General features: G+C 39.2%; 1 protein-coding gene across 1 annotated transcript in view; it reads left to right on the top strand.

Annotated features, from left to right (window-relative positions):
• GALNT17 (polypeptide N-acetylgalactosaminyltransferase 17) overlaps positions 1–16,076 on the top strand; it is a gene marked incomplete at both ends in the record, with an annotated part of 370,966 nt that overhangs the window by 122,164 nt on the left and 232,726 nt on the right. The window contains one exon of the mRNA XM_084249348.1: positions 12,425–12,608. Coding sequence (XP_084105474.1) covers positions 12,425–12,608 — 184 coding nt within the window. The remainder of the gene's footprint in view (positions 1–12,424; positions 12,609–16,076) is intronic.

Genomic DNA, 16,076 nt, shown 5'->3' with positions numbered 1-16,076 from the left:
TGGAAACTGATAAAAGTAATTGGCAATCAGAAAGTCAAATGTTTGTTTTTTTTTTAAACGTAGCCTCTACTCAAATTTATTTATTTATTTATTTGTTTGTTTATTTGTTTGTTTGTTTATGCAAGCACTGGGTACAGTCAGAAGTGCGGGAGAGTGAGAGAATTCACCAGAACCAGAGCAGGGAACAGAACAGGCAGAGTGACGAAATACAATGCTGAGGGGAGCAGCGGGCGAGACAGGAGAGGTCTGTCGCGCCATGTGGGACCCTCGCCGGCGGCTGGGGATTGAAACGGTGCTGCAGAGGCTGTGGGCAGCTTCGCAGCCCAGTGCTCAACCACTGCACCACCAGGGGAGGCCCTCAAATGTTCTTGATAGACAGAGAAGAGAGAAATAAGACCACTAGATAGAAAAAACTGAACTACATATTTTTTGAAATTTTATCGTTTTGAGATATACTCCACTAATGCACTGCCTTGCAGGGTGGTGAGTTCTTTATTCCCAGAGGAACATGGTGCAAACTGGGTGGCCATATCCTTGGAATATCTGCACTGGAAGGGAGGAATGGGGGTAGGTGATCCCTTCATCCTTCCAACTCAGGATCATAAGTTGAATCCAGGTGCGTTATTCATCCTTGGACTTAGGAGACAATTCCAGTTTTCTTCCACCAAGAAGCAGCTGATGCAGTTGAACTCTTATGACTTTATCCAAGAGATTAAGACTAACATAATCTTTGGATATCATGTATGGGAAGCACGGAGGATACAAGACAGAAAATGTCAAAATCATCATAATCATGCAGACATCGACAAATGTCAAGATTATTGTACTCATATATGAACTGGGGGATCAATAATGATTTGATGTGAGCTCATGAAGTGGTGCTTACCAATTTCTGTTATGTCTCTAGGAGACTTCTGAATCAACAGTAGGGCATGCACGCTTTTGCTCATTCATTCATTTATTCACCCACTTTGCTCATTCAGCCGTTCACTCATGTGTGCAGCAGGTATGAGGTGCTCACATGTGCCAGGCTGTGTGTCTTCCTGTTTGCAAGAGGCCTGTGTTCTTGTGAGCAGTCAGGACACGTATAGTGTGATATAGCAGCGTATAACTTTCTGGCTTGGGATGTGTTCAGAGAGGGTTTTCAGGGTTGTGTTAAGAAGTAGTAAGGATGACTTGCAGAGGCACTGGGGGTGAGGGAGTAGAATTGTTTTAGAAGTACTAGAAGCAGGTGGGATAGTGAAATCAAGGATGTAGGAGAGGGAGAAGTGGGGATGAGACTGGGCAAGAAGTCAGCTAATGAGCAGTTTTCTACGTTGCATGAACATTTTTGGATATTTTCCCATAGACAGCAGGAATGCACTAATGAATTCTAAGCAAGCAGTGGTAAGATTTGCATATGAGAAGGCTCACAGAGGAGTTGACTGTGATAATTCAAGGAAGAGATGACTTGAGCTTGAATCCAGGTGGTGGCAGAAGTGATAGAGAGGTGTAATGGAGTGGAGATATGTAAGTGGAGTCGTTTGAGTAACAAATTAAAAATATTTTATAAATATGTATATGAGGTGAATTAAAAATATATATATTTAGCACACATCGATCTAGTTATCATGTATGTTTAGCATAAATACTGTGTGTTTGTATGATTAAAGTGCTCATTATAGTGCTTTGCATCTAACAAACATTTGTCAGTTTATCACTAACATTTGTATCCAAAATATTGCTGACCTCTCTATTTCAGCGTTATTTTGGGACTCACCTTTCTGTCCCATTGACTTGCCTGTCATTTCCTGTTCCACATCTTGGGTTCTTAATCATTAGAGCTTTTCAGTATGTTTTACTGATTGGCTATGTTCTTCCAAGGCTCCTCGTCACACGTTTCTCAAGTGTCCTCTCTATTACCAAACAAGTTTTCCAAGGAAATCTTCCCACTCTCTCACACACGTGTATAAAAGTTGACCAGAAACATACCTGGGAAGACAGCTCACTAATAAACTTATGGCCTGACCCTGATTGCCAATTACTTTTATCAATTTCCAGATGCTTTGGCATCTTGTGGGAGGTGGACATGACCTACAGAAAACTGGGGATTCTCTGCATAGACCCCCAACACATACTTGTCCAACTGAGAACAGGCTGCACAACAGGCAAGCTCTAATGGGGGGTGTGTGTGTGTGTGTGTGTGTGTATGTTTTCCCCACATTGAAGTGTGGCTGCTAAGGTGATGAGGACCTTATGAATTAACAAAGCAGCAGATTGCATTTTGCTGCAATCTCTATTCTGGAGTCTGTGTGTCTGCTGTGAGTACCATCCCTATTTCTGAAAGAATGATGCTGGTTATCTGTAAACTCATAAGTTTAAGCTGTAACTCTGGGTAAAATTATGTCCTTAGTTACATGGAGGAAGATAGGAAGGCTGTTTGAAGTTGATTTACAACATTGGCTACTTATTTTTGCCTCAACTCTGGAGCCTTTGGAGCTTGGGCTGAACCCAAGACAGACATGAGCAGAGTGATTTACTCTTGCTGAGTGGTTATCAAGCATGTGCACCTCAGGGTTCCTGATCTTCATGGGAGATAGATGGGGCTGCTCCATCATCCAGTGAGGTGTCCTGCCAAAGTTAGCTGTTGCCTTGACGGCGACCCTAGAAAGAAATTTCTAACATCTCAAAGGTGGAGGTTATTTTTATTACTTAATGTTTGGAAAATTGAATGAATATTTGAGAAAAAAAATTATTGTAGACCCTCACCTTCCAGCATCAATGTAAAATTTCTTTACAGTTACCTTCTACTTTTGCTTTTTAAAAAAGATTTATTTATTTATGCGTATAAGAGCTGGGATGCAGGCCAGAGGTGCAGGGTGTGAGAGGAATCACCAGAGACAGACTGGGGAGCAGAAAAAAGGCGGATCCACTGAAATACACTGCTGAGGGGAGCAGTGGGTAAGAACTGAGAGGTCTGCCTCACCATGTGGGTCACCTCCCTGCCTGGGGGTTGAACTCATGCTGTAGTAGCTGCAGACAGCTTCATAGTGCTGAGACTTAACCCCTTGTGCCACCAGGGAGGCCCAAATTTTGCTTTATTTTTTTAACTTATTTTTATTCATGGTAACTCTTCCCCTAGGTTTTCTTCTTTTAAAAGTCTAGGTTTTATAGTTTTCTTTGTATAGGTCCTTTACCTCTTTTGTTAGATTTATTCCCAAGTATTTGATTTTTTTTGTTTCGATAATAAAAGGAATGTTTTTTTTTATTTCTTCTTCTTCAGATTTATTGTTTGTGTATAGGAAGGCTACTGACTTTTGCGTGTTGATTTTGTATCCTGCCACTTTACTGAACTGATTGATGAGTTGAATTAGTTTTTCTGTGGAGTTTTTGGGATTCTCTATGCATATTATCATATCATCTGCAAATAGTGATAGTTTGACTTCTTCTTTTCCTATTTGGATTCCTTGGGTGTCTTTCTCTTGTCTTATTGCTCTGGCTAGGACTTCCAGTATTATATTGAAAAGCAGTGGTGAGAGTGGACATCCTTGTCTTGTTCCAGATCTTAATGGAAATGCTTTCATATACACCGTGGAATATTACTCAGCATTCAAAAAAGATAAACACATGCAATTTGCAGCAACATGGATGGCGCTGGAAGGGATCATGCTCAGCGAAATAAGCCAAAAAGAAAAAGAAAAATACCGGATGGTCTCACTCATAGCAGGAATCTAGAAAACTTAAATAAGGGACCAGGAAAATGAATAACTATAAGAAAGTGAAAATCAAAATCAACAAACAACTATGAACCAGAGACACTCTATGGGGTTAGGGGGCGGGGAGGGGAGGGATTGGGGTCAAAATAAGGGGTTGCAATTGTATGGGGAATATAAAAATAAAATTTATTTAAAAAAAAAAGTCTAGGTTTTCTCACCTCTGTTCCTCTGGGTTAAATTTAGAAACTTTTGTTATGTTCCAGGAGAAAAAAAATCTCATTTAGAATTACATTAAACCTACACATTAAAAAAAGAGCAATTTTATCTTTGTAACATTCCATTTTCTCATTCAAAAATGTGTCTCTCTCTGCTAATTTTATATGTGTCATTTATTCTACTTAGTAAAATTTTCTAATTTTCTTCCTATTGGTTAAAATTATTTTGAGGCTTATTTCAATACTTGTTGCTTTTATAATCTGGAATAGAATTATAATATAGAATAAATAAGATAGAGCTTATTTACATTGCATATTCTAGCTGATTATTGCCAGAATACAAAATGCTATTATCATAGGATCCTCTACATGCTCTGAATGCCCTGACTGGGGGAGACCTCACTCCCTGCCCTCGAAGCTGTACTTCAGTGATATAGTCATATCCAAGGTCATCAGGGCCATTTTCATTGCCAGACCAAATGGCCTTTTTCAGGCTTGATTTCTCTAGGATATTCATTACTGGAGACTCTCCTCTTCCTTATGAATATAAATGCACTATAATATGTAGTCTTCACAGATCTCCTATTCTCCTAGTAATTGTTCTCCTGATGGATATTTAATTTTTTTCTCAACATCATCTATTCACTTTATAATTCATGCATATACTCAATTGTTTTTAAAGACCTTTCTAAACATCAGGCACTGGGGTGACCACATCCTGCCCTTAACAATGGTACCAGACACTGTTCTATAGGAGAAGTCTTTCTATGGAGATAGTATGATGAGGTGTCCATCAGGAAATCATCAAAGAGCAGATGGTACACTCAAAGGGTGACTTAAGGAGTATAGCGAAATATTTAAAAGGTTTGGGGAGTTAAGGGAAATGATCAAAAATGAGCAAGGATGGTGAATCACAATGGAGGAGAAGCAGTTGCCAAAACTTGAAGGGGCAAGAGGAAGGAGCAGTTAACAGAGCATAGGATTCTGTCCTAGGCTAACCCTGGGACAGTGCTGCCTAGCAGCTGCTGTGGTGCAGAAGTGTGCAGCCTCTACCAGACCACTGCCCTGTCCCAAGGGAGCTGGGAAGTAAATATACAATCTCCTTCTCTTTTCATCCATCAGTCTCCTCAAGGTGTCTCCTGTGGGTTGAATCCAATCCAGAGTCATGGGGTCATCTCCACAAGAGAAGCCTTGACGTTATCTATCTAAATAGACAGTCACCCCAGACTTACGACAGTTTGACTCAACAACTTTCAACTTTGTGATGACACAAAAGCCATACACATTCACTAGGACCTGTACTGAATTTCAGTCTTTTTCTGGGCAGTATAATACTCTTGTGATGCTAGACAGAGGCAGTGAGTTGCAGGTCTCAGACAGCCCTGTAATCACAAAAGTAAACAATCCACTGTTCTCTAGCCTCATCAGAAGAGAGAGAAATTGATAACCTTGTTATTGTAGTAGCTCCTTCCTCCAGCAAGTTACTTTAGTCCAATGCTTCATTCTTCAGGCCCAGTGTATTTTAGTTGTGCACCTTAAAGGTGAAAGCCTGTGCAATTATTTCTGTTTTCACTTTTAGTACACTATTCACTAAGTTACACAAGATAGTTAATACTTTATTATAAAATAAGTTTTGTGTTAGATGTACAATTTGCCCAAATGTAGGCTAATGTAAGTGTTCTGAGCGTGTTTCACACAGACTATGCTAAACTGTGATGTTCAGTAGGTTAGATGTACAGCTGAAAAATGGGTTTGAATTGTTAGGGGTCCACTACTATACAATTTTTTTCAAAAAATACAGTGGAACCTCCATATATGGATTTTGTACTGATAGATGAAGCCAATTGTGGATATCGGTTGAATCCCTAGGTGCAAAACCTGCTGATATGGAGGGCTGACTATTAGGAACTTGAGTATCTAGAGATTTTGGTATCCACTGAAACCAGTCCCCCCTGCATGGGGGTTGGTGCCCCAAACCCCCTGTTGTTCAGGGATCAGCTGTATTGAATGCATTTTTGACTTAGATTAATTTCAACTTACAATGGATACAATTCCATCATTAGTGGAGGAAGATCTTTGTAGATCTCTCTCCTTGGGCATTCAGCAGGGAGAAAGGGTGGAAAGTGTATCTGGGGAGAAACATGAAGACTATCTGTATTATTGCTATGGGTTGACTGACCTCAATCTTATTTTTTCCTTCCTTCATCTTCAACTTCTTTTTAATAACAAGAATAATAACACTGCTTGATACTATAGTCTTTAGCTAATGTAATTCAGGAGGCAGCACCTGAAGAAGGGGGGAGTGATGAGTTCTCCCAGGCCTGGAGCTCAGCAGCCACCCATTCTCTTCTCTTTGTCCTCTTTGCTTCTGTGTGTGTGTGTGTGTGTGTGTGCCAGTTGTGACTTCCGTGTGTGTGTGTGTGTGTGTGTGTGTGTGTGTGTGCCAGTTGTGACTTCCATGCCTCTAAGTTCATGTGATAACTGTCTTAGGTGGATTAAAAATATTTCTGGTCAAAAAGCAAAGAGCGCTTTCAGAAGAGAAGGTCTCCAGGGTCCATGGAGTTCCTCCAACTTGCTCTTGTGGCAACCTTTTTTTTTTTTTTTTTTTGGCTAAGTGGAAACCAACTTGAGCCTTGTCTTATATTTGAACTTGAACTCTTTATCTTTGCCAACAGTTTCTGGGGCCTGCTAAGTAAGCACATTTAAATGCCAGTGAAAATTTTTGCCGCTTTGTTGAACCTTTCTAGAAGATTAAATTGGGGGGAAAATGGGAGCACATGGACCACAAAATATATAATTCATAGTTGTCACATCGCACTGTGAAGAATGATCTTTTTTGAGGTTGCTAACTGGGTGACTTTCACAATGGAGGTAATAATGCCACAAAAAGGGGAAAAAAATCTCACTATGAACAGTCATTCCTGTGTGTCCTTGGTAGGATTAGCATGCATTCCTAGTCTTAATTTGTATTCTTTTTAATAATAAATTTCCCCCCAAACTCTCTGCCTACATTGGAAAGGCATGGGCACATGCTGGGCAAACACAGTTGAGATGTATTTTAACTCCAGGGTGGCATTTAATGACTTGGGATTAGAAGCTATCTATTTAGACTGGACAAAAGAAATGCAATTATTTCTGTTGTCAAGGGAAGGAAAAGGCAAGCTAGCCAAACCACACAGAGGAAATGAGAGGAAGAATCAGATGATTTCCATTGAAACTGCTGAGTTAAGTTGGAGGTCAAGTCTGCCCCATTCTCATACTCTCCCTCCTAGATCCTTGTGTGTCCTGCTGGCAAGAAAAGTACAAAGGCTGAGTTTGTAAGCTGTGAGAAAGGCAGCAAGTACTAGGGAAGATAAAAATCTAGGGTGAATGAATAAAAGCACAAAAACAAGGATAAAAGCCCACGGTCAGTATTTTCTTTATCATCTTTTTATTTTGTTATATTTCACGTAGTCTGTTGTGATATTGTGATTTATATATGTTTGGTCATTCAGATGATCAAAATAGATTCCTCATACATATTTGGTCTTCATCTACAGTTCCTGTTCCTGGATCACAGCCATCCCTTAGAATTTCTTTTAGTGTTCAGAGTGTTGAAGATTATCTCTTGTTACATTATTGAAGACACCTTAGAATGGGGCTAGTGATCAGGGGAACCAACTTGACCAGAGTGTTGAAACTTTTAGCCTCTTTCCCTGACTTCTTTGGAGGAGAGAAAGATAGGAGGTGAAATTCAGTGACCCATGGCCAATGAGTTAATGTCATGCCTATGTAATGAAACCTCCATAAAAACCTGAGGGAGGGGACTTCAAAGAGCTTCTGGATTGGTGAACATGAAGGTTTGGGGAGAAGGATACATCTGGAGAAGGCATGGAAGTTCTGTATCTTTTTTGCATCCCTCACCCTATACATCTCTTCCATCTGACTGTTGATTCGTATTCTTTAGTATCCTTTGTAATTGGTGATTAGAGTGTAAAGAGGTATTCTGGGTTGTCTGCCCTTCTAGCATACTGATCAAGCCTGAGGTGGGTGTCCTGGGAACCTCTGGTTTATGGCCAATTGATCAGAAGCAGAGATAATAATCTGAGGCTTTTGACAGACACCTGAAGTTTCTGGAGGAGCTCATGGGGACCTCTGATTTATAGTTAGTCAGAAACAAGGGCTTATGGCCAGTATCTAAAATGGAGGATAGCCTTGGGGGCTTTATGCTGTGGGATCTGATGCTGTCTTTGGGTGGATAGTGTCAGAATTGAGTTGAATTCTCCAACACCCTGCTGAAGTCTGAAAATTGCTTTTTGGTGTGGGAAAGGCTTAGCATGCTCATACCCATTGGAAATTGGGCTGGAGGAAACACCATCAGCTAGAATATATTCATGTATTTGTTAAATAATAATTACATATTGAATATTTGTTAAATAATAATTACATATTGAATACATAGTGGTGTCTACTCCCAGCTTTATATTGGCGCATTACCAATACATTTGAAGTGTTTTTTTATCTTTTACTAATCAAAATCCACTCTCTTTTTGCATCTGTTTATAATTTTACTACATAAGTTTATATCTCTGAACTACATTTTTATTATTTTTGAAACTTTGAATGCATGTAATTACATTACATACATTTTAATGCTTGCTTTTTGCTTTACATTGAGTCTCTGAGATTAATCCATTTATCTGTAAGTCTTTCATTGCTATGCTTTTTATGTGAATACTGTCATTTATTTACCATTCTTCATCATGTTTTCAATATGGATGCTTTTTTCCTAAAAGAATTTCCTGGACAGAGCATTTGTTTGTGTGCTGGGGTTGGGAGGAATGTTTAATTCAGTCTCTACTTTAGATCAAGCTTGATAATGTTGTTGTTCTGTTCTGTATCTTTGCTAAATTTTTTTGTTCTGCTGAATACTGAGAGCTGCGTTAGTATTTCCCACTATGACTCTGCATTTGTTGATTTCTCCTTGTAATGTGGTTAGTTTTTGCTTTATGTAACTTCAAGCTATATTGTTAGATACATGAGTTTCTAGATGTTTATAATATCCTTGTGAATAGTTACTTTTATTATTGTATATTGACTTTATTTATACCCATAAAACTCTTTGCCTTAAGGTCTATCTTTTCTGCTATTAATGGAGCTACCCAGTTTTCTTTTTTATATTCATTGTTATTAGTTTTATATAGTTGTTATAATAAAATTATGACAGACTTGGTGGCTTAAAATAACAGAAATGCATTATCTATCAGTTCTGAAGACTGTCAATCTAATATCAAAATGTTGGTTAGGTCATCCTCCCACTGAAGGCTCTGGAGAAGAATCCTGCCTTGTCTCTTCCTAGCCTTTGGGAGTTCCTGGCAGTCCTTGACATTCCTCACCTTGTGTCTGTATCCTCCAGTAGCCATCTCTGTTATCAAGTTCCTTTGTTCATCTGTTTCTATCTCTGTGTTCAGAATTCTCTTTTCTTATAAGGACACCACTAACCTTAACTTGGTGTACATGCAAATACCTTATTTTGAAATAAAGTCACATTTCCAGTTTTCAGTGGGACACTATTTAAGCCAGTACTTTCATAATTAAAAATTATGAAACATTTAAGGCATACAAAAGGTTTCATGTCCTGTGCATGTTTGAGCTCTGAAATGCCAGCCTTTCATTAATGAACAATCTAGCCTTCACCTCAGTCCAGCAGATGTAGTTTCAACTCGGATTTTAACTTATCTCTGGAAGTTTCCTTTTTTTTTTGTATTAGCTCAGATATATATTTAAGATGTTTTAATTAAAAGTTTGTATTCGGGACTCCCGGGTGGTGCAAGGGGTTAAGATACAACCTATGAAGCTGTCTGCAGCCACTGTAGCACGAGTAGATCCCCGGACAGGGAGCTACCCATATGGCGCAGCAGACCTCTCCTGTCTCGCCTGCTGCTCCCCTCAGCAGTGTATTTCGGTCGATCTGCCTGTTCTGTTCCCCACTCTGTCTCTGGTGAATCCTCTCACCCCCACACCTCTGGCCTGTACCCCAGTTTTTGTATATATAAATAAAAATTAATTAATTGATTAAAGTTTATAGTCACCATTTCTAGGTGCTTTGCTGCAAAGTTTTCCTGTTATTTTGAACTTCCAGTTTATTGAAAACAAACTATCACAAGTAGTTATTTTATAGCTTTATTGAGATTTTTTTTGCATATCAAATCATTCATCTAAAGTGTACCACTTAGATTTTGGTATATTCAGAGTTGTGCGAACATCACCACAGTCTTACTCCAACTTGCCCACCACTCCATACATGTAGTAGCCACTTCCTATTGCCACCCCAAAATCCCTCAGTGCTAAACAGATACTAATCTACTTTCTGATTCTAGAGTTTTGTTTATTTTCTACATTCCTGTCTAGAATATGTTGTCTTTCCTGACTACTTGTTAACATGGCATCATGTTTTGAAGGTTCATCCATTTATAATATATAACTTCACTTTTTTTATTCACAAGTTCTATGGCATTGTTATGGATATGATACAGTCTGTCCACTCATCTGTGGATGGACACTTAGCTAATAAGAATGCAGCTCCTTGGAAGGGAGCATGCTCAGCGAAATAAGCCAGAAAGAAAAAGAAAAATACCGGATGGTCTCACTCATAGCAGGAACTTAGAAAACCTAAAGGAACCAGGAAATAGGGACCATAAAAAGGACTAATTATAATAAGGTAAAAATCAAAATCAACAAGCAACTATAAACCAGAGACACACTATGTGGGGGGAGAGAGAAGAGGAGGGGTTAGGGTCAAAATAAGGGGGGTGGGAATTGTATGGGGACTATAACCAAGATGAAAATGCATACATTGTGCAAAAATGAAAATGTAAAAAATATATAAAATAAAAAAAAGAATGCATCTCCTGTGAACATTTGTGTTCACTTTTTATGTGGGGCATGTTTTCATTTCTCCTGGTATGTATCTAGGAATGGAATTGCTGAGCTATATGATAACTGTGTGTAGCCTTTTGAAGAACTACAAAACTCTTTTCTGAATTCACGGCTCCATTTCTCTTCCTGTGAGTAATGTTCACAGATGAGTTTAAAATACCACCTGGGGCTTTGCACTTGACACAGGAAGAGTGCTGGTAGAGTTTTAAGCACGGTGAAGGTGATGTTCTTGGAATGTTGCACCTTGATGTGGTGAAGACCAGGAAACAACACGAAATGATGGCGGCATCTGATTCTCTGCTGATGGTGCCTCTGCTGAGATGGTGGCAGGCAGAAAAGATGCCTGGGTTCCTGAAGGACACAGATGGTGGAAATGATTCTGAGGCAGAAAAATGATGATCACTCAAGACTGACTCTGAGATACTTGCTCCACCTTTGCTTTTTGATCTTGATAGCACAGAAAAAAGAAGTATATTTTCAGGAGGACATCCAAGTCTTGCATGACATGACGAGGCCTATCTTGCAACCAGAACAGATTCCCTGGCCTTGGACTTGGCTGGGGACACCTTCCTGGGAGATGAGGGTCCTTAGCTTTGTGGGTGACCTGCCGTGAAAGCTCTTTACATCTCTGGTCCATGTTTTTCCTGCCAATGGCAGCAATGAGACTTGTGGTTAAAGTGTCATGTGCCCTCGTGTGTGTGTGTGTGTGTGTGTACCTGAGCGTGTGGTAAGAAGCTTGAACATTTGAAATGACAAAAGGGAATGTGAGCCCTTAACAACAAACGTTTTCAAGCTGATAAGTAAAAGCTCCCATAAATCTAGGATTTCAGAATTGCTCATCAAGCTGTTTATCATATAATGGAGCTCGCTATAAAGCTGCCATCATCCTGGGAACTTGCAATTGCTAGGGGCCTCCTCCTCATGGTTATCACTCTTAGGGAGTTCTTTCTCTGTGATTTATTCTCAAACATTTTGTATTTCCTTTTGCCATTTAGATGAATTTTAAATAGACCATTAGGTAAAGAACCGTATCAGACTGTTACACACTTAAATTCACGATAATATCAACCTCTATATCATTCGCTATTCAAATGAAACAAGAACACCTACAGTTTGGCAGTTTCCTGTCACTGGCTGTTCTCACTCTACGTTGTACCTGGGATTTCCTGGCATTTTTAGCCTTGATATAATGTCCCATGGAGAGAGGAAAGCAGGCATGGATAATAGCCTAATTCTGTGGGTGCTCTAGTTTTGTGGGTCCTCTTCTGTCTTCACTTCTCCCATGTTAACCAGCCTTTCCGGTTTATAGAACCCTGTCTACTACAGATTCTAAAAGGAGCGAGACTCCTCATTGATACCCAGACTTTAACCCCAGAACTGACAGTTACTTTGATCTTTGTCTCAATATAAATGTATTCAGGGCATGTTCCTGAGTTTGACAAATCAAGGATATATATATATATATTTATATTTATATTATTTATATATTTTTTTTCTGTGATTGGTAATGTTAAAATTTTCACTGTGTCTGAGCTTCAGCGACAGATCCTGGTCTGGTGGTTTTCAAATAATTCTTTCTCCCCCTCCTTATTCCAGGCCTATCCAAATCCCTTGGACTCATTGAAGGTTATGGTGGACGGGGTAAAGGGGGCCTTCCTGCTACCCTTTCCCCGGCTGAAGAAGAAAAAGCCAAGGGACCCCATGAGAAGTATGGCTATAACTCCTACCTCAGTGAAAAAATTTCACTGGATCGTTCCATTCCGGATTATCGTCCCACCAAGTAAGTTCTGATTCAGTTATTTAGAGGTGCTTGCTCCATCATGTGGGTGTAGACCCAGGTCTGTAATATTTTCTCATGTTATTTGTAACTAATGGGGAGCTTCAACCTTACTCTGTCTCCTCCACAATCAGTAAGTTGAAAATTGTTGATTATGAAATGCTAGCAAAATAAATAAATAAAAACAAAAGTCACCATGATCTCATGACCGAGAGATGGTGACTAGTAAAATCTTAGCATATTGTCTTCAAGTTTATTTTCTATACCAATAAGAACATATGATATATTGTTTTTATCCTTTTTCATTTAGCATTACTTCATGAGCATTTTCTGGTGTTACTCTTTGTGGTCATTTTTTTCTTATGTTGGAAATTAAGTTATTTTCAAGTTATTTATTATAAATAAATTATAACTTAGATTTTGATAAATATCTTCGCATTCCAATCTTTATGTATATTGATTTGATATTTATTTTCTTAATACACATTAAGGGTATAATACCTAGGTCATAATATAGGGTGTTTTTGGAAGTTAGATACATATTGTGGTATTGTCCTGCAGAAAATTTATAGCAATCTTCTACTTCTATTGAAATTTTGCTAGAAGCTTCCAAAACTGACTACTGGCATTTGGAAAATGCTTTTCCAGACTGACAGGTGAAAAACTGCATCCCATGATTGTTTCTATGTATGATTTTTGTTTGAGATTCTTACTTGCAGGCCGTTTGTTTGCATTTTAGTTGGCTTGTGAGAGATCTCTATTCTGTGCTTTCAGATTTAAGAATGCTATTTCTTTATGTGAAAGAGAGAAAGGGGATGGATGGTAGACTCAAGATGCTGGGGCAAAGAACCCCTATTTTCTAGGCAGGATTCTGCCTTCACTTCTTAAACGTGTTCTTCATTTTCTATTAGATTTGCGGTGTCTCTCTTTTTCCATTTAGAGTGTGCCTTTGCTTTGAGTAGATTATTTCTGTTTCAAATGGATTTTGTACAAATCAGTTAAGTATCCTGGTTACTGAGAAAAATAGATTCAAGATAAAGAAAATTATCTTAAATGGATTTAAAATTGCAGCATTAACTGAGGAACCTGTTAAATCTCTCTCTCTGCTTAATGAGCATATATTCATTTTGAATCACTAGGAAAACATACATCACCCCTGCTGGAAGCTTTTTTGTGTTCCTGGACTTTTGCTCTTAAAAACATCTGGCTGTTTTCATTTCCTGGTGCTCTCTGATTAGCCTTTCTTATTTGGACGTTGGCAAATAAACAGAGCCGTATTTCTTGACTCCTATGAGAAGGAAAATGCTTTTAATTGAAGCTTCTAGAAACGGGTCAATTGAACAATTATTGGTGAGCACCTATTATGTGCCAGATGGTGTTCTCCATACTAATGACAGAATATAGGATCAGCTGCAGTCCTTGCCTACTAATTTCATGTCTGGGGAGGGAAACAGACATGCAAGGGGATCATCTCAACACTGCGTGGTCAGTATGTGCCAGGCCAGAGACATACATAGATGTGCAAGGAGGGTCTGGGGGAAATTTTCTACTTGAAATGATGCCTGAGCTTAATCTTGAAGGACCACTAAGGATTGGAAAATTAAAGACAGGAAGATGACAAAGGTAGGCTAGGTAGGGGAGCAGCAAGAGCAGAGTTGGGGTGCAAATAAAAACATGGCATGCCCAGGGAGGAAAGTATAGCTCAATATGGCTGTGTAGTGTAATGTGGCAGCTTCAACATACTATTTACACATGGTACCTCCTGAAACTTTCCTAAGGTGATAGTAAACAACTAGAGAGGATGGTAACCTATAAGGCACAGCTAAATAGCTTAGATGATGGCACCAGGGAAAAGACATCTACAAAATTCTAGAAGAAGGAAAAGATAGACAAATGGTAACTTATATGGAAAACTGGATAAGCCTAAGACCCAGCCTCCTGCATAAGATGGAAAGTGGTGGTTGGAACAGAAAATGTAGCTTAGTGACACCTTAGAAACCCGGGACTCAGGAATTGGAGGTGCCGGGTACTCTGATGCCTGAAAGGTAGATTTGATAAGCATGACTGCACCCCTGGTCCAACTCAGGACAGCCAGAGACAGCCTTTTCCCTACTTGGCACAGTGTGAAAGAGTTACTCCTTGAAGAAGGTGAACTGTAAGCTTTAGTTCCTAAGATGTAGCGTAGGAGAGAGGCAAAGGCTGCGTACTAGATGGGGACACCCCTGTTTCCTTACTCCTCCAGGCTTTCACACCCTTATAGTCAAGAGTTGGAAGAATCTGGAGCAAGTCATCCAGCCTAAGAAAAAGGTCACAGTAGATATGATAGTTGAGGGCATTCTCCCCAAATATCTAATTTCTGTTTGCTCTTAGTAAACTGTGCCTATTGTAAAGCCACATCCATCTACATATGCCCTTACTGTAAAAGAAGAAAGGAGAGCCAAGGTCCCTAGAGGCCTCAAGAGAGTGTTGCTGTTATAAAGGACCTTGACAACCACAATAATAGAAAAAGCATTTGAAAGAAACAGACTATATACTTTAAAACATCATGAGATGTCTTGTTTAATTGACAAACCAAGAACAAAGGGCTATGTTTAAATAACAATCAGAGAATAAAAAGAAATTGTGAAGGTCAAAAATAAGAAGTAAATAATTCAGTAAAAGACAGCATAGTTACTTACATGCTGTGAAAGATAACATTGAGAAAGCTTTCTGAGAGTCAGAAAAAGGGAAATGAAAAATATGAGAAAAGATTTAAGAAAAACGAGATCAGTCCAGCAGTCTTAACACCAACTGATAGGAATATGAGAAAGAGGAGAATGCAGAGAGAAGAAAGGTCACCAAATAAATGATACAAGAAAATTTCCTAGAACTATAAGATAAGAATTTGCAGAATAAAAGACCCTGTTTTTAATGATGAATGAAAAAAAAATTAAGCCCATATCAAGAAATGTAAATGTAAAATTTCAGTACAGTTTGGATAAAGAGAAAGTCCTAAAAGCTTTCAGAGAAAATGTGCATCAAATAGTTAGTATTTGATTTCTCAGTAGTAACACCAACAGCTTGGAGACCAGTTAGAAAATTGACTTTCAACTTAGAATTCTATAGTCCAGGGCTTCCCCGGTGGCGCAGCAGTTGAGTGCTGGGTTGAGAAGCTGCCCGCGGCCTCCGCGTGCTGGTTCGATCCCTGGCTGCTCCCCAGCCACCGGAGGAGAATCCCGCATGGTGCGCAGACCTCTCCTGCCACCCGCTGCTCCCCTCAGCAGTGTACTTCGGTCCTTCTGCCTGCTCTGCTTCCCGCTCTGGCTCTGGTGAATTCTCTCACCCTCCCGTGCTTCTGACTGTACCCAGTGCATGTATAAACAAATAAATAAATAAATAAATAAAACATGCCTCTATTAAAAAAAAAAAAAAAGAATTCTATAGTCCACCATAGACTATTTTGTGCCAAGAGCAAGCACAGAATACATTATA

This window comes from Talpa europaea, assembly GCF_964194135.1.
Source record: "Talpa europaea genome assembly, chromosome: 12".
Taxonomy (NCBI): Eukaryota; Metazoa; Chordata; class Mammalia; order Eulipotyphla; family Talpidae; genus Talpa; species Talpa europaea.
The sequence above is the reverse complement of the archived record's forward strand: the minus strand, read 5'-3'. Positions and strand labels throughout refer to the sequence as shown.